This window comes from Crinia signifera, chromosome 3 (assembly GCF_055691185.1).
Source record: "Crinia signifera chromosome 3, ASM5569118v1, whole genome shotgun sequence".
In the NCBI taxonomy this organism is placed as follows: domain Eukaryota; kingdom Metazoa; phylum Chordata; class Amphibia; order Anura; family Myobatrachidae; genus Crinia; species Crinia signifera.
Genome location: NC_139219.1, coordinates 51,901,535 through 51,921,249, shown reverse-complemented (window position 1 = coordinate 51,921,249; position 19,715 = coordinate 51,901,535). Strand labels below are relative to the sequence as shown.

Genomic DNA, 19,715 nt, shown 5'->3' with positions numbered 1-19,715 from the left:
GAGCCTGAAAAGGCACTTTGAGGAGGAGTCCAGACGTATCGTCTTCCGTTCCAAGGTGGAGAATCTGGAGAAGGGTGAGAAGTGTACTTCTTTCTTTTTCAGGAAACTCCACTCTGGCCATACGCCCCTGACAGAGCTGCGTGATGAGAATGGCATCCCCAGACAGGGGAAGGAGGGCGTGATGAAGGTCGTTCGCGACTACTACAGCGACCTCTACTCCCCTAAGACGACAGACACCGACGAGGCGGATAAGTTCCTGTCAGGTATCACTAACACTATTGATCCTGCAGGTAAATCAGCCATGGACGCTCCCCTGGCGTTGGAGGAGGTGCTCTCTGCCGCTAAATCCTTTAGGCAGGGCAGGACTCCGAGCAGTGATGGTCTCCCAGCAGAGCTCTATGTTGCGCTGTGGGATCTCATTGGCCCGGACCTGCTCGAGCTGTACGAGGAGATGGTGGTGGAGGGCAAAATGCCTCCTTCGCTGAGGGAAGGAATGATCACGATCTTGTACAAGCGTAAGGGGGAGAGATGCGACCTGAAAAATTGGCGTCCCATCTCTCTTCTGAACGTGGACTACAAAATCCTCGCCAAGGTACTGGCCAACCGGCTGAAGGCTGTCATTGGGCAGATCGTTCATCCAGACCAAACCTGCGCCATTCCTGGCCGCAGAATCGCAGACAGCCTTGCCCTCCTCAGAGACACGGTCCATTACGTGAAAGACCGTAATGTGTGCACAGCCCTGATCAGTCTTGATCAGGAAAAGGCCTTTGACCGTGTCTCCCATGAGCTGATGGGCAAGGTACTGCGTAAATTTGGTCTTGGTGAGCTATTCTGTTCGTATGTTAACCTGATGTACCTTGACATTTACAGCTCGGTGTTGGTGAACGGCTGGAAGACTGACCCCTTCTCAGTTCTGTCTGGGGTCAGACAAGGCTGCCCTCTTTCACCTCTTCTTTTTGTTTGTGTTATAGAGCTCTTCGCTGTATCCATCAGGCAAAATCAAGAGATCAGAGGGATCACCGCACCGGGTCCAGACCACCCAGAGGCCAAGTGTTCGCTGTACATGGACGACGTCACTGTGTTCTGCGCAGACCAGAGATCGGTGACGGCCCTCGTCCAAACCTGCGAAGACTTTGGCCGTGCTTCAGGAGCAAGGGTCAACCTTGGGAAGTCAGAGGCTATGCTCTTCGGAAAGTGGCACCTGTCGTCCTCCACTCCATTTCCATTCACGGTAAAGCCAGACCTCATCAAGATCCTTGGTGTCTGGTTCGGAGGAGATGGAGCGGCCCTGAAGTGCTGGGATGAAAGACTTGCGACAATGCGACAAAAACTTGGATTGTGGAGTCTCAGAGACCTTACCATCGAAGGGAAAACACTTGTGCTGTGGAATGAGATTCTTCCTGTTCTTCAGTACACCGCCCAGGCCTGGCCACCTCTGGCGGCGATCTGCAAGGCCATCACACGGGCTGTTTTCCACTTCATCTGGGGCTCCAAAATGGACAGAGTCAAGCGGATTGTTATGTACAAAGATCCCCTCAAAGGTGGCAAAGGCATTCCAGACATTCCAACTATGCTGAGAGCCTTCTTTGCATGTAACTGTATCCGCAGAACTTTGATTGACAATTGTGCTGGCTCTGCGGGGAACTCCATGTCCCGCTTCTTCCTCCTACCTATGTGGAGGACCCTTAAATGGGACAAGTGGGACAGCTCCATCCCTTACAACTGGACTACTCCATGGTTCTACCTGGATGTGTCCAAGTTTGTGAGGGAGCACCAACTGGAGGGATTGAAACCTAAAAATGTCCACAAGCTCATCAGAGCCAAAGACGTCATGGAACCGATTTCAGGGCTCCCTTCAGCAACTGCCAAGTTTGTCTGGGAGTATGTGGCCTCCAAAAGGCTCACAAATAGACACAAAGACATGTCATGGATGGCCATTCAGGGGGGTTTGCCTCACCGGTCATTCATGCACTCCCGAAACTTGTGTAGGTATAGACATTGTCCCTGGTGCTTTGTGCATGAAGAAACCTCCATGCACATCTTCTGGGACTGCACCTACGCACAGTTGTTGTTGGATGCCCTAGAGACTGAATTCAAGGACTCCGTGCCCAGGAACTGTCTTTCATACCTTTCGGTATTGTATGGACTATTCCCAGGCACCCACACATATGGGGCGACCCAGGAAGCCTGGCGCCTTATAAACTGTGTTAAGGACGCTTTGTGGTTTGCCAGAAATCGTCTCATATTGCGGAGGGAGAGAATGTCCGTTCAGGACTGCCGCAGGCTGGTTCACAGCCTGCTCAGAGACTATTCCATTCGGGATAGCCCTGAGGAAGAAGAGGACTAAACCCCTTTTCTTCTGGTCCTTTCCCCTTGTTTGGACTGTTTTATAAGACTTTGGGACCGTGGCCCCTTCCCCCTCACTTCACAATGTCTGTTGTTTTGTTGATGTATTTCTATTTATTGCCCTCCCCTTATACGTGTCTGTCTGGTCAATAAAGCTTCGGGCATGTGATTCCTCCTCCCTCACCCCCTACCCTCCACACCCATAGTCTTGTATACTGTAGTGTAAATGTTACCGTTAGAATGCATAGTGCATAGTATAGTCTATAGTGTGAGTTTATCTTGTGCTGTATTTTATAATATGTACTATACTGTTTGCATGTGTACTGTGTTTTGGCTGTGCTGCGACACGGTATATGTGTGATATTTGTTATCGTCTGTTTTTTGCATTCTTTATGTACAATAAAGACCTGCTTTTTCAATCAAAAAGATGTTACTTGTGAAGAGAGAATTAGATCTGAGTGGGGTTTTACGTCAAAGTGAGATCTAAAGCAGTGTAAAAATAGTGTAAAAATAAAGCACCCTGCACAGAAACAAAATAACTCACCCAAATCTAATTCTCTCTGCACATTTTACATCTGCAGTGCACATGGTTTTGTCCATCTAAGAAGGATTTTGTCAGAAAGAGTGAACTAGAATAAGGCCCATAGTTTCCTACCCTCAGGAGACTCCCTAAAATTGCAGCAATCTCCCTCTCTCCCTCATTAGTGTAGCAATCTCCCTCATTTTACCTAGCCCACATTACACGGTTGCATTTTTGGGGAGAAAGGAATGAGAGATAGATACATTTACATTGAATCATCAGCGCCATTTCCCAGCACTTTACCAAGTATAGTAGCTCTTACTAACTGCTTTGGGATCATCTACATTTGGATATAAGTAATTTTAAAAGATTCCACTCAGATGTAGCAGTGCACACCCACGATTCTAGGTGCCACTTTCACAATCTCTCCATATATGGAACTAGACACGCCCTTTGGGTGGAGCATGACACCCCCCTCAATGAGCCACTGTGCAAAATTCTACTACCATCTATAATATCCCTGAAACTAGTTTTCAAAAGTAGGCAAGTATGAGTAAACACCAGAATTATTAGCGCCCTTCAATTTCATAAATAAACCACTCATGTAATGATTATGAATTTCCGGGTATAAATGTTTTTTTCCTCACAGTTTTTTAGTCTAGCAAGTTTTTCGGTACTTGTTTCCTATCTGGGCGCCCACGATTTTGATCGTGGGCATCGCAAGCAAAAAAATTGCGTCGGTCGCGTCGCGTGCTGACAAAAAAACGCATGCGATGCGACCGACGCGATTACCGCGATTTTACATAGGGAACAATGTTAAATGTCCCAATTGACCCGATTTCACATAGGGAACAATGTTAAATGTCCCAATTGACCCGATTTCACATAGGGAACTATGTTAAATGCCCCCCCACCCCAATTGTTAACGCCACTCCACGATCAACGTCAACCCGAAGCGTGGCGAGCGCAGCGAGCCCGCAAGGGGCGGCGGTACGCGTCCTCCGACCTTTTCATACCCCTACTATCCACTAGGGCGTGGAGTGAGAATAGAATAGTGTGGCGAGCGCAGCGAGCCACCGAGCCCGAAGCGTGGCGAGCGCAGCGAGCCCCGCGAGGGGACGCGGACACCTGTGAAGCCCGCAAGGGGATGTGGATACCTGTGAAGGTATCCGCGTCCCCTCGCCACGCTTCGGGCTCGGTGGCTCGCTGCGCTCGCCACACTATTCTATTCTCACTCCACGCCCTAGTAGATAGTAGGGGTATGAAAAGGTCGGAGGACGCATACCGCCGCCCCTTGCGGGCTCGCTGCGCTCGCCACGCTTCGGGTTGACGTTGATCGTGGAGTGGCGTTAACAATTGGGGGGGGGGGGGCATTTAACATTGTTCCCTATGTGAAATCGGGTCAATTGGGACATTTAACATTGTTCCCTATGTGAAATCGGGTCAATTGGGACATTTAACATTGTTCCCTATGTAAAATCGCGGTAATCGCGTCGGTCGCATCGCATGTCATTATAATGGCATGCGATGTACACGCGATGCCCGCGATGGGCGCCCAGATAGGAAACAAGTACCAGTTTTTCTTTTGTAGCTCAATAAAAAAAAAAAAAAAATGCCTGCCCCAGTGGAGCTTACAATCTATATTCCCTACCACATGTACATATCAGATATATTTTATGGTACAAGAATTGCAAACCATAAGATATTTAGGTACTTATGAGTTATCCGGGCCCCCGATTTCTAAATCGGGTCGGATCGGGCACATCGCATCGCATGAGACCATCGGATGCGATGCGATGACCCGATTTTTCCATAGGAATCAATGTTAAAATGGACTGAGTCCATTTTAACATGGAATTCAATGGGAAAAAGGGGTCCTTTTCATACCCCTACTATCCAAGTGGGCATGGAGTTGGATATAAACCTGTGGCGAGCGTAGCGAGCCACCGAGCCCGAAGCGTGGCGAGCGTAGCGAGCCCCGCGAGGGGACATAGAATACCGTTCGCTCGCCACGCTTCGGGCTCGGTGGCTCGCTACGCTCGCCACAGGTTTATATCCAACTCCATGCCCACTTGGATAGTAGGGGTATGAAGAGGACCCCTTTTTCCCATTGAATTCCATATTAAAATGGACTCCGTCAATTTTAACATTGATTCCTATGGAAAAATCGGGTCATCGCATCCGATGGTCGCATGCGATGCGATGCAATATCGCATCGCATCTGATTGTATGCCTTAACTTAAGGCATACAATCAAAAAATCGGGCGCCCAGATAACTCATAAGTACCGATATTTATTATGTGATTTATCTCTGCTTGATCAATCGCATGAGATATATCTTATGCAAAAGATGAAAACCAAAAGTAGCAAATCAGATGGAATCACTCCTGGGAAGGTCCAGGGGAAGTTCAAGGGAATTTCCATTAGACTTCAGGGTCAGACATATCGCTGTAGTGTATGGGGGCCTTTAGCTTTGAGTGGACTTACTTAAAAAAACTGAAACTACAATCTCAAGGTAGCAAATAACAACAAAAGGTGGAGGTGTTAATCCAAGGGGGTGCTATGTTAAGAACTTGAAAAGTAATTTTCCTGTTCTATGTAACCTGTCGCTCCACAGTTGTTGTGGAACCTCAGATCCCAGCATTCCCTTCTCTGTACTGAAGGCTTTGCACTTCAGAGCTGCTTGCATAGGATACGTGGTTAGGGAGCAACACCTGAGTACATGCATCTACGCGCTCACAGCACCAGGTGGTGGAGTAGAGAGACTGTGATCTAATGTAAACGCACTGAATCTCAGTTAAGCAGCACACAGCGGCTGAGAGGCATAAATGACAAGTAGGACAGCCAATCAGAACCCTCCATACCATAAACAAGCTCTTGTTGCCTCGCTGCTCGGCCAATACCCGGCTCCCACGGAATAGGCGGGCGCTGCGCTGCCTGTTGGGCATTTACAAGCAGAACCATTTAAAGCACCGGTAGCCCCGCCCACATTCCCATCTGAGCGGCGGTTGGTTCATGTGCTGAGTGATAGTAAAGCTCCCCAATCGTCGCGCAGTATCCATGCTGCTGGGTGCCCAATGTGGGAAACGGCAGTGGAGCGGGCTCTGGCTGGCTGCTGCTACTGCTGGGAGGGTTTGTGTGCACCGAGTCTAGCAGCTAGCTGTGCTTGAGTCCAGGGCCGGGGAAAAGGGGGCTGGGAGCTGCACCTTTCTGTCTGCATACTAAATATCTCTGGACTGGAGAGGAGCCTGTAATCCTGGACATGCTAGCATGGATGATCCACGCTGACGTCCAGGGCTGAGGGATTAAATGCCCTTGGTGGCCAGGAGCAGGAGGTAAGCTGAATTATAGTGCAGTATTACTGTGTACTCCGCCTATGCATAGTGGTGCCTGGAAAGGCATGGGTTAAAACTGAGCTGGGAGGGGAGGGAGGGGGTGACAGCTTGTAGTGACAGGAGGAGGGGACTCCTGTAATATGGATAGGTCTTATAGTACTGGCAGTTGTGTATATGTGCACCCTGAGATGCCCACCACCATCCCCACTGCTGGTTCCCTGCTCTATGGGCAAGGCTAGGCTAGTGAACATGCTATCATGGCTATGAGAGATGATCCACAGTGCACATGTATGTGTGGGTGTCATACCCCCCCCCCCCCCATCATAGTATAACGTGTGTGTCCTGTATGGACATAGGGGGTGGGGTTTTGCATGATAAACAACAATTATATTTGCCCTCAGTCTATGTATTTTGCAGACTGGCTATTATTTGTTGGTCTGTAATGGATTCTTTCATAATACTGAATGGTAGGTGATGTTCCGCTAGCCACTGTGCGACAATGTCCCCCTTGTAGACTATTAAACACTGGGCAGGCATGTCATGAATTTGCTGCATGATGTCAAATATTAACTGTTCTCTCCCTCTTTCTTTCCCCCCTGCTTCCTCCTTTGTCTGTACCAGTCTAGCACTACAGATTCCACGTCATTTCGCCTGGGCGGAGGGTTGACTTTTCCATGCACTGGGAACTTCCTTTCCCTCAGCCATGCAGGAGTCTCCTAAGCTGGCTGGCTGCCTTCTAAAGTGGGATCTGCTGCTGTCTCGGCAGAGTGCTGCTGGACTACAGCCTGTGTTTTGCACCCTCTGCTCCCCTATGCCTACCACCTCGTAAGGCTGTTTGGAATAATACAGAGAAGACTCCTTTTTTTTGTTGTGTATCCTGATCTGCTGTGGTTTGTTCCCTGATCATGGCTTCAGTGTGGAAGAGATTACAGCGTGTGGGCAAGCATGCATCCAAGTTTCAGTTTGTGGCATCCTATCAGGAGCTGATGGTGGAATGCTCTAAGAAATGGTCAGTCAACCCCTTTAATGGCATTCTCCTTTGCGTAGTTCCCAGGAAGTCACCCAGTGGCTTACCACAAACTACACGTTGTGCAAATAAGACCAGAAAATTCCCACACTGTATGAGGCTCTAGCTGTCAGTCTCCCCTCCGTGATACATTGCCCCAGTTATTGCAGTGTAATACATTACTGCACACCCGAGCTGTCAATTATTTAATTGGCCGCTCAGGTTTGGTGTCTCGTAACGCATAATAAATGAATGAATCTGGGTCATTAAACCATCAGTGAACAGTGGCGATTATACCCACACACAGAATGATTCAAGAATTATGTATATGCTAAAAGTCATATGTTACCTCTTCCGAATGTTAGACAGTACTTCCTCATTTACGTTAGCTGCTTTCAGAATAGCACCACAACCTTACTAAAGGTAAGAGATGGTGGCGTGGACCCAGGGTGGTGCGTTATACGCTATGTAAACTCCGTAGCTTAAGCGGTGGCCACAAAGATGAGGAAGTACAGGATTCAGTATGAAATCCCGGCGGTCGGGATCCCGGCGTTCAAAATCCCGACGCCGGAATCCCGACCGCCGAAATCCCGACAAGGGGGGGACGTGGTTCGCCCCCCCTTGCGGGCCCGATGCCTCGCTACGCTCGGCACGCTAATTTATTCTCCCGCCAGGGGTGACGTGGACACCCACGGAGGGAGAAACTATTGGGATTCCGGCGTCGGGATTCTGAACGCCGGGATCCCGACCGCCGGGATTTAAACTGCATCCCGAAGTACATGTTAGTTAGTACTTGTTGTTTTCAAATATTATAAATGTAAATTCTTAAATCAACGAATTGCCTAAAAATGTGGTACATATGCTCTGCCATTGTATGCTGCAATAACCTCTAGATCACAGGTTCTCAAAGCCGGTCCTCAGGACCCCACACAATGCATGTTTTGCAGGTCTCCTCATAGAATCAAGTGAAATAATTAGCTCCACCTGTGGATCTTTTAAACTGTGTCAGTCAGTAATGAGTGCAACTGTCGGGTGACCTGGAAAAGGTGATCAGGGTGGGGTCCTGAGGCCCGAGTTTGAGAACCGCTGCTCTAGATAACATGGAGTATTGTACTGGGATTGTAAGGGTTCAGAAAAATACAGTTATTCTGAAGGTAACTAGTCTTGACAGGAAGGGTGTATTGCAGTGGTTCCCAAACTGGGTTCAGGGCATTTGCAGGGATGCACTGGGTTAGTGTCCAGGACCAATTCATATTATTTATGGTCAGTGGTATAGGCAAAACCTTTACTTGTCGCTTCCAATCCTAAAATATGTGGACCAATCAGTGATTCCTGTCGCTCACCATCCACAAGTTAATGAAATAAAAGCACATTTTGTTTCATTTAATGTTATTTTTTTTTTTCTCCATAATAAACTTTTGACAGAGTGTGCCATGCGATAAATTCACATATTCCAGGCCAGTGGTTCTCAACCTCAGTCTTAAAGTATCCCCAACAGTGCATGTTTGCCATGTCTCAACATAGAATCGCAAGTGAAATAATGAGTTCCACCTGTGGATGTTTTAAAATGTGTCCGTGAATAATGAGTGACCTGCAAGGTGACCTGGAAAACGTGCACTGTTGGGGATACTTGAGGACCGAGGTTGAGAAGCATTGCTCGTAGGCTGCTGTGATTAATAAATGTTTGGGAACCACAGGTCTGTTGCAATACCTTCCCAAAACCTGCCTTTGCTTTATATAAAATATATTAAAAACAAATGATCCATGGTAATGTGTAAAATACTTTTAGTGTACAGCAGAGCAAACCTGTGGCATTCTAGATTCTGTTGCTAGCAATTCCAACTGAAACCAGATTGCAAAAATGCTAAGGATTCTGGGAGATTTGGTTACATTATAATGACTCGCTACAGGTTGTCTGTACGGCAGCAGCCTAAATATCTTTGTCCTTAATTTTCGTAGTAGGAGTTGGCAGTAAGGCATAATGATGATTTCTTTTTCATTTAGTTGCTGTAAGTTCACGTTACTTTGGGGATATTGAATTCCTCTCTTGGATCTGATTTGCAGCAGAGAAAGGCAAAAACATCCCTCAAGCTTCTGCAAAAAGGATTTTCTTTAAATTAGCCGTGACATCATTTCTTCCAATGCATCTGTTATTTTTAGAGCATTTGCTACAACGATTTGTGTGTTTATTGAACTACCTGGGTCATTTGAGGGCTGTAAATTTGCAGTGGAGCAGATCTGGTACCGCTAATTAATGCCTTTAAAATGTCCAATTTTTAGAGGGTTCCGCTGTACAGCTGTAAGATGCTGACCATTCATTCATAAGGTTCCATTATCTGTAATGTACATCCGAAAGCTGCTCACCTCACTTGACTCAGTAATAGTGCTCTAGACAACCTGGCATTTTACATAAAGTCATTATCCTTCAGTGGTGCATTGATCTCACAATAATGCCAGCAAAGTGCAGTGTTCTACATAATGTTTTAGAACAACAGCTGACTAATGTTCTGCTGCAGTTTGGCTTGGCGATTGATTAGCTAGGTCTGGATGAAAGTATCGGAAGGTTTTTTTTGTTGTTGTTGGCTAAGGTAGCTTCATAATCCCACGTGCTGGTCAGTTGTTACATGTGATTTGGCCAATGTATTTTATTTTTTGTTACCTGTGCGGACCAGTGTGATTGTTTTTATATGGGGGCCAATGGTTTGTTTTCTTTTTCCTGTGGGGACCAATGTGTTTTGCCCTGTGGGGATCTCATGGTGTGCCTTGGAAATTTTAAAATCTTATTTAGTGTGCTGCAAGGTAAAAAGGTTGACAAATCACTGCTCTAATACATTGGGGCTTGTTTTGCTGTAGATGATTCTGCTTGTTCTATACATATGACAGGTTGCTTTGTAGAAACTATGACTTCTATACTTCTGCTTTGGACAACAGTAAAATGAACTGATAAAAAGGAGCCGGTGGGTAGTGACACTGTGATTGCATATGAAACAATGGGGCAGATCTATTATGCCTGGTAAAGTGATAAAGTGAAAGGTGATAACGCACCAGCCAATCAGCTGTGTTTGAAAAATGACAGTTGATTGGCTGGTGCATTGTCAGCTGCCACTTTATCACTGCTTTATCACTTTACCAGGCTTAGTACATCTGTCCCAATGTCTGTATACTGTAGCTTGTATTGTATCTGTTTTCTGCAATATAGTGTACTTTTAAAGGTGCATTTACACGGTGGAGCCCAGAACCACTGATATTGACTATGCACGCTGTGCGATTTTGTCTGTGGCTGATTTTGACTATACTAGAAAACGATTGCACACTTTGTAGTAAATATCGGTAGTTCGTATCGCACCGTCTGTGTGCTCCATTAGTCTTCTGCACTTTTCCCTTCAGTTTTGTTTATACTATTTATACTTCTGTACTTAGTTAGAAGCTGCGGAACCCTTGTGGCACTACATAAATAAAGGAGGATGATGGTGATGATGATAAAAATGTCCAAGATTAAGGGCAGGATGTACTAAGGGGAAAATGCGGTAAAACCCCTGCTTTGCCGCATTTTCAAATGTGCTAATACCCAGCCACCGCGTCTTTGCAGGGCAGGGTATTGCCACCTTTTGTGATACCCTAAAGAAGCCTATGGGCTTCTATCGCCGACCACCGCCCCTTGCCGCAGACGCCTAACCCCGTCCTCCATCAAACTCCTCCTCCCCCTAGCATATATCATAGCCGTATGTCCTTCCGGCTGCAGGGGGGGGGGGGGGGGAGGAGGATCCGGGGATGTGACGGAGACGACCCTGCACACCACATAAGTTATTTGTCACAGCACTGCGATGCTAGCCGCATATGTTAATAAGTACTTGTGTATTATCATGGCGCCCCCGATATTGATCGTGCAATGTTTTTATCGCATCGCATGCCATACACCCGATGGCATGCGATGCAATTTTAGCCCCCTATTCGATTAAAAATTGTATAAGCACCCCCACGCCACCCCCCACTATAAACGTGAACCCGAAGCGTGGCGAGCCCACGAGGTGCGGCGGTACGCGTCCTACGACCTTTTCATACCCCCACTATCCACGTCGGCGTGGAGTTGATTTTATAAAGTGTGGCGAGCGGACGCGTATACCTGTGAAGTTATGCGCGTCCCCTCGCTGTGCTCGCCACGCTTCGGGCTCGGTGGCTCGCTGCGCTCGCCACACTTTCTAAAATCAACTCCACGCCGACGTGGATAGTGGGGGTATGAAAAGGTCGTAGGACGCATACCGCCGCCCCTTGCCATGCTTCGGGTTCAAGTTTATAGTGGGGGGTGGCGTGGGGGTGCATTTAACATTGTAAGCACCCATTAGGGTGCTTATACAATTTTTAATCGCATCCCATCGCATTGTATGGCATTGTATGCCATATACAATATCATACAATTTTTAAATTGTATGACATTGTACAACATCGCACGATATTGCATCGCATCACATATCATCGCATGCCTTATGGGCGCCGTGATAATACACAAGTACCTGTTAATACATACAATTTCCCTTGCGCAAGATATCGTTCAGTGGCCACATCCTGGAGCATGTAGTCGTTGACAGGATAGTAGTCAGATAGAGCGGGTCGGTAACTACCTGCAGGAGTATGCATCGTTGGTTATCTAGTGCGTACAAACTAAACAGTATGCACAAAAATGACCTTAGCAATCTCGTTATACTGCATATCATTTAGAAAAATCACGTAATGTGTACCCAGCTTAAGGGTTCTTCCACCAATAGGAGGAAGGGAAGGGGTGCAGCTGATTAGGTATGAGCATCCGATGATCACAGGGCAGAATGAGGCCGTCTAAACATTCAGTGGACCCCAGCTCTTTCCTGCTTTATTGTCAGATTAGCTTGTAATGCTAATTTAAAATGATCTGAGCAATCTGTCAGGGCTGTGTGCTGAGCAATCTGTCAGGGCTGTGTGCTGAGCAATCTGTCAGGGCTAGTGTTCTCTGGTGAGAACACTGGCCCTGCACTGTGATTAACTAGATTTATACAGCATGCTGGCCCATAGTGACGCATAGAGCTATGGCCTCTACAGATGGAGCGATTGTAGGGGCCGATCTAGTGAGATCGCTAAGAAAATGCCTCGTGTGTAGGCCCCATTGCTTTCAATTGTATTAGTTAAATTAATTACTGAGATTAATGGAAGTGAATAGCCCTACTGTCAGCTACAGCTACTGTCCAATCAGCTCTAGTCATGTTCCAATCACGGCCTGTAACATGGCAGTTAGTAGCTGCTGTGCTAGTACTTTATCTCTCTCCAGAGCTAGTTCAGTACATCTTCCCCTCTGTGTGCTATTGTTTTGCTGGGCAGTATGGGCGGTGTAATGGTTAGCATTACTGCCTCACAGCCCTGAGGTCATGGGTTCAATTCTTACCACAGCCCTAACTGTGTTAAGTTTGTATATTCTCCCCGTGCTTTCGTGGGTTTCCTCCCGCAAATCCAAAAACATACTGGTAAGTTAATTGTCTCAAGACAGAAAAGAACCCAATAACCCTAGTGTGTGTGTGTGTGTGTGTGTGTGTGTGTGTGTGTGTGTGTGTGTGTTTAGGGCAGACTTGATGTGCCATGTGGTTTTTATAGGATGCCAGAATTCTATGAATATTACAGGCTTTGGTGTTTTACTCTAGAAAAGTCCTCAAGAACCTCTGCCACAGAGGGTGCTGTGTAATGGTGTGTACACACGGTCGACATGCCGTGCAATGCGAGTCCACACGGTCGACATGCCGTGCGATGCGAGTCCTGATGCGATCTGATCGCATCGGGACTCGCATCGCACGGCATGTAGGAGAGAAGAGGAGAGGACAACACCAAGGTGCCGGGCAGGGGCACAGATGGCAGGGTGCTGCGACACATCAACAGATTCCCCCCGCCGCACCCCATGGGTATATCAGAGGCCACACCCCCCCGCCCTCCTCTATACGGCGGACTTCCGGGACCGGGTCACTGCGCTTCAGCGTTCAGCCCTGCAGCCCCAGGAGAAGCCCACTGGCCGCCGGAGCTATGTGAGTGTAAGGCACAAAGACTATATAGTGCAGATCTGCACTATATAGTCTTGCCATCCCTCACTATGTCGCTGCCGATTTGTGCTCACTCGGGAGCGCGCATCGGCAGCGCATCGGGCTTGTTAGCCCTAAAAAGTACACAATCGGCATGCAATATGGCTTCCGATGTGCACTATATCTGCAACATCGGAAGCCATATTGTGCCTGTGTGTACACACCAGAAGTGAGTATTCAGTGGTAGAAGCTGCCAAGCATCTACTATTCTTCTTCCTATTTTAACAGGTCATTCAGTTTTTCTGGCCTAGAATGATGATTGTAATAATCTGCAATCCCTATTTTCTTCCACTGTGGATAAAGTACAGAAACCTAAGTAGCTGGCTATGGGATGTTCTGCACTATGCTTGTATGTCCTGCTCTGTTTTTACATATGCTGTGCTGGTATGTGTTTTGATAGCCATGTATTGTCCTGTGACGCTGTCCTGCTGGATGCTTTTACAGGTTGGTCTGTGATACTTTGCCTCGCTCAGTGATGGTGGGACTATGGCCCTTAGTCTGGTTGACTCGCTCGGATGCGAATTTGCATCCTTGCAAGTCACCCTCACCCCGCGACTGGTTAGCCTGCGCCACCCATTCGCAAGCGGGATTCGTTCGCAAGGCTTGCAAATGGATGTTTTACATGAACATCCATTCGCATTCCAGTGGGAACCTCCCCCATCTTTCAATGGTTGCCGACCGTCGAATGATGGCGAAGGCACACGCATATGTAAGGTGGTCCAGACCACTTGTACATATACTTGTAGAATTGCTGGGAATTGGGCTGACATCCGGTTATGCCCCCGCACGTGCGTCACAAATGCATTAGCATGTGTATGCCAGCGTTTTCATTTGAACGCCCATGAAACGTTGGGCGTTCACATACGCTGATGGGTCAGGCCAGCACCCTCTCGCCCCCCTCCAACTTTACACCTAGTTCGCATGCACCCTGCCTATACACATGCTCAGAAATGCTGCTGCGAATGTGCATATGCAAAACATTGGTCCCCGTGCTAACAAGCGGCCGCTGTGAATGAACCAGAATAAGGGCCCATGTGCTCTTCCCCGACCCACTGCTGCTTTGTTATCCTAGGATGTCACAATTTTGAAATCCTGTTGTCTTTATTCCCCCCCCCACACACACACACATTATAGATACTGAAAAACTCTTCTGTTCTCTACTCTTCATCTGTGTAGTAGTACATTTCATAGATATATGAAATATATATAGAAAAATGTTCCATTGGGGCAGATGTATTGAGCCTTAACAAGAGATAAATGCAAGGGTGATAAAGAGAGATAAACGTCCAGCCAATCAGCTCCTTACTGACTTTTTTCAAACACAACCTGTAACATGGCAGTTGGGATGTGATTGGCTGGACGTTTGGCTGGACGTTTATCTCTCATTATCACCCTTGCATTTATCTCTTGTTAAGGCTTAATACATCTGCCCCAATGTGTTCTCTTGTATGACTATGGAATTGAATATATTTACCCCTAAGAGTGGTTTCACACACTCCGGCTGATGCCGGGCGGCGAAACCCTGCACGGCTAAAACCGTGCTGTTAACAAGAGTGTGTCCATTCATACAAGACGGCCAAGGCCCGGCCGCCCGGTTGCAGCCAGCTGCCAGCTGCCGGGCTATGGCCATCCCAACCATTGTAAACTCCTGTGTACAGCATGGCTTCTTGGTCGTGCAAGGTTGTTGCATGTAACCTGAAGAGTTTGGTATTATTATGACTGAATGGCAGAGCAATTGAATAGCTGCCGATGAGGACCCAAATAACACTACAATCGTCCCCTTAGAGTCAACTTTACATTCGACCTCTTCAATTTATAGTGGTGATTTTTCGACTGGTGAAAAATATGGCACAGTTGAAAAACATCTGGATCAGCGAATTTCTTGCTTATTCACATTCACATGCTTTCGTTAAAATTGCCTCTATTTTTTACAGTTTTTTTTATTTTTCATGAATCACCGATGCAGTTTTGACTTTTTTGGAAATCAAATGCTGACATTGGGAGTTTTTCAGACCCGAACAGTTCTCGGCTGCTGTTTAAAGAAAGACACTGGATTTCATTGCTTGATGGCCTTGTGCATGTATGCGCAGCCGTTCGATATTTGCAGCCCAGCAATCAAGTCTGAATAAACCACATTGTTCTGATTGTCTATGAAGAAAACAAAATTGGTGACCAAGCATGAATTCAAAAAGAGTAGAACAGAACGGAGTTATCTAGAAGGGCACTTAGTACTGAGCGGTTTGACCAAGCAGCAACCAAGAAAAGAGGGGGAGTCACTCCCTTAGAATAACATGAAATAGACGCAAGAGTAGGTTGCGCTAAATAAAATTCAGGTGTGCAGATAATAAAAAATATATAATTTATTTAAAGTTAAGATAATGTGGCTAAAATTAGCAAGACGTAAAATAACATGTTCGGAATATTGGTTGCTGTGTATTTCCAAAAGCTTCTATAGTCACCCATGTAGCCCTCAGGCTATTGATCTTCCGTTGTCCTTTCCTATGTGGCCGGTAATAAGGTATCCAGTGACAGGTGATGGTTGATATTCCTGTAGCTCTTTAACTGGATAAGGAAAGAGTATTCCTCCCAAAAGCGGTTTTGCTGTAACCAAACGGTAACCTCTTTAGTCCGGCTTATTTAGAGAGGTGGCGCTCCTCTACAGTGCCGTCCTGCCGTGACCAAACGAGGAATCCTGGTGAATGTGGGGGCCAGTTTGCAGACCCAAGATGTTCAAAACATTAGGTTAGGTCACTGATTGGAAGGTGGTTGGGGTGGTGTATGGGTATTGCAACATCAATATGTCCAAGTGCAAGTTACCAATGCGTTTTGCTACTTCTACTTTTCAACTTCCAAAGGTAGAAATTGCTGGTTTTAGTTGGCAGCTCCAGACTGGGCGATAACTATGAAAAAGGCCTTGTTGCAATGTACAAATGCCAGGGCACCTCTGATGCACCTTGCCCTTAATACTTCTAATAATGTGTTTAGAAGGGGTTTACATAGTAAAATCTGGTTACTAAAGAAATGTAATTTGATCTAAAAAGTGGATGAATTATGTGGGACATGTAAAAGGGCGTTCCACTGATTGGAAACAGGATTTAGTACTTGCAGATGGGAGTTACAAGTATTATTTTATCCCTAGTACATAATTGTTTATAATCACATAAAAATCTGCAGGTACCTCCAAGATATTCTAAAAACATTTAATTTGCTGGAATAAACTTGATTGCCATCTTTATGTCCTACAAACTCAGCACTGTGATATATACAACACGTTGCACTAATGACCTCTTCATAATACTTACTCCAACATTTACATTTCTTGGGCTGTGTGGCTGGATCACTTATGGCATAACCAATGTTAGAGGTGAGGACCCTTGTGGGTTGACGCCGGTCCTTTTCTGACCTTATTTGCACACGTGGCTGATAAGTTCTAGGGTGCAAGTTTTGGCTACTGCCATATGTTAGTTTTTGATCTTGCAGGCATTTCTACATGTTAAAAATCCCAGACTTGCCAATTCCGATCATTCTGTTGTTTGGCATGTTGAGGAAATGTTGAATTTCACCTGATCCCCTGACCCCAGCGTCAGATGGGATTGGAGAATTGTGGCAATCCGTCTCAGATGTATGTCCCCTTAAAATAAACAGTTCTAATCCACAGCATCCATTGTATCTATTTCGGAGGTAACATTGTAGCACGTTTCCCTCATTGTGAGAATCACGCTCTGTCAAAACAAATAGAATGTTAAATGTATGCTTTCTTCCACTAATCTTGTTAGTTTTTTTTTATATATTTTAACATATATGGCGTCCTTCATGAATGTCCACGCAATGCTCATGTAAATGTTATTTCTCATATCGCTAGCTCTTTTTACGGTTTTATTAACTATATAAAATAGGGTTAGAGCAATTGCCGGTCCTCGCTATTTGTGTTTATTTGCAAACACTGTAGTTTTCCGACTTAAGTGCCTGCCGCAATGCTGTATGCGCCAGGCTAATGTAAGAAAACAGAATTGTGACACCAGTTTAGTTGGATTTCTGCGCCCCCTCTTTTCTGGTGCTGAAATGACCTATTTGGCCTACATTTGTGTGGCCATTTCTGTGTGTCTGGATTTAGTGGCACACCTGATGGTAAATGTAATAGGGTGCGAGTAGACTTGGCCTGGGGTTTTGTCGTAGAATAGCCATACTGTATATTCATCCCTTACAGCAGTGTTTTGCAACCACTGTGCCTTGGCACACTAGTGTGCCTTGAGCTGTTCTCAAGTGCGCCCCCAGATCTAGAGATGCCCAAACCAGTTCACAGCCACCACCAGTTCAACTGTTATTTACTGGTATCTTCTTTTCATGCAAAGGGCCAATGTATTTTATTTGTGTTACCTGTGGGAACCAGTGTGATTTGTTTTTTTATATGGGGGCCAAAAGGTTTGTTTTTTTTCCTGTGGGGGGGCCAATGTGTTTTGCCCTGTGGGGATCTTACGGTGTGCCTTGGCAAGTTTCGAATCTTATTTAGTGTGCCGCAAGGTAAAACGGTTGAAAATCACTGCCTTACAGTCTGTCACACAGCACTGCTTTTCACATGGTTCTCAGAGATGAACCATGCACTGTCCCTTAAGCTCTGTTCAGGGAGGGGAGAGTGTTCTTAATAGGCTGTAATTCAACTGTAATACGTACAAGTAATTATAGTCTCCTGCATTGTTCTATTTAGGTTACAAATGCTGAGGTTTAAATTGGGGCCTGTGTGAGAGATCATTTTACTGTATTCAAATCATTTGTTTCTTAAAATTTTTTGTTTTTGTTTGTTCTTTTATTTCTTTAGGACCTTGCTATATCTATAGCATAGGGCTTTGCTGTAATACGCACAGCATCCTGAGCTGATTATTGGATTTAATTTATATATAGACCCGCTATTACTAGTATGAAGTTTTGTGCTCATTGAGAAGTAGCTGTTACGGAAATATGAACACATGAATTCTGTTATTCAGTTATTATATTTGTGTATTTTATTGTGCGACAGACCGCGCATAGCCCAGCCTACAGAGGGGCCAGCCCAAATGATTTTATGTGGGACTAGACCCCCCCCCAGCACGTAGAACTCATGTAAGTGCCCTGTGGTGCACAGTTAGGGAACCGCTGGCTTAAACTCTATTTACAGGTTGAGTATCCCGTATACAAAACATTTGAGTAATTTGGACACCGGATTATTCCGTATTTGAGAATATTTTTATATTTCAATGAGGTATCTTGCATTTATGGTGTATAAGCACATCAAACACCTGAAATACACACACGCATACTTTTATATTTGTTCACGAAACAAGGTTTTAAAACCTGAAACAAAGTTTGTGTCCTATCTCAGGCACTCAAGCAATCATTTTCTTGCACATATTTTGTGCCAGTTGCATATCATGTGCGCAGTAGTGCCAGTTACATATCATGTCCGCAGCAGTGCCAGTTACATATCATGTCCCCAGTAGTGCCAGTTACATATCGTGTCCCCAGCAGTGCCAGTTACATATCGTGTCCCCAGCAGTGCCAGTTACATATCGTGTCCCCAGCAGTGCCAGTTACATATCGTGTCCCCAGCAGTGCCAGTTACATATCGTGTCCCCAGCAGTGCCAGTTACATATCGTGTCCCCAGTAGTGCCAGTTACATATCGTGTCCCCAGTAGTGCCATTTACATATCATGTCCGCAGTAGTGCCAGTTACATATCATGTCGGTTATCAGCAAAACAAAAATGTTGGAAACTATGGTTTTTGGAATTATTTGGATAAGCGATACTCAACCTGTAGCTGCTGCAATACCTCTGCAGGTTGTTTTGGCTAAATACTCCCTGACCTATTACTGTAGTAGAGCAAGACTGCTGGGTAGATGGCAGTGGACTGGCAAACCACTTGGCTAAACACAGAATAGCCTGGAAGATTAAAGTGTGAGTTCTTTTCAGTAGAGGAACACTGCAGTTGAGTCATTAAATAAAACCTACAGTATAGTGAATAAGTGACTATTCTTCTATAGGTTGTGAAAATTCTGTAGACAGAGATTGAATAGGGTGTCTGGCAAAAGCCGTCAAGGATTGAATACCACCCCTTAGGATGTTAAACTCGAAGGAGGATTGCCTGAAATTACTCAGGAGGGTGCAAGCAGAAATCTGCTAGTCACAGGTTTTTAGTTCGGCCAATTGAATAGCTCCAGACACTTGTCTCCAGAGTGTAACACTCACGCTGAATTGAATCAACACCCCCCCCTTCCCCCCCAGTGATGATTAGAATCTACCTGTCCTTTTTATAAGGTTTGATGGATTTCCCCCAAAGTAGCAGATGATATTCTGTAGGGTGTCTTAGCCGGCTGTCAAGCATCTGTGCTAGTACAGTGCTGTCGACTGCTGAAAGACTTTTTCTCCAGATGTTTCACTTGTG

At 45.9% G+C, this 19,715-nt stretch overlaps 1 protein-coding gene across 7 annotated transcripts in view; it reads left to right on the top strand.

Annotated features, from left to right (window-relative positions):
- Positions 1–5,893: 5,893 nt before the first annotated feature.
- The window catches only part of EHBP1 (EH domain binding protein 1), a 337,428-nt gene continuing 323,606 nt past the window's right edge, over positions 5,894–19,715 (top strand). For 4 of the 7 annotated variants that reach the window (XM_083175799.1, XM_083175796.1, XM_083175797.1 and 1 more), the window contains exons 1-2: positions 5,894–6,201; positions 6,823–7,210. In XM_083175799.1, the coding sequence (XP_083031925.1) occupies positions 7,107–7,210 (104 nt within the window). In that variant the 5' untranslated portion in view covers positions 5,894–6,201; positions 6,823–7,106. The remainder of the gene's footprint in view (positions 6,202–6,822; positions 7,211–19,715) is intronic. The other 3 variants (XM_083175800.1, XM_083175798.1, XM_083175795.1) reach the window with 1 other exon arrangement.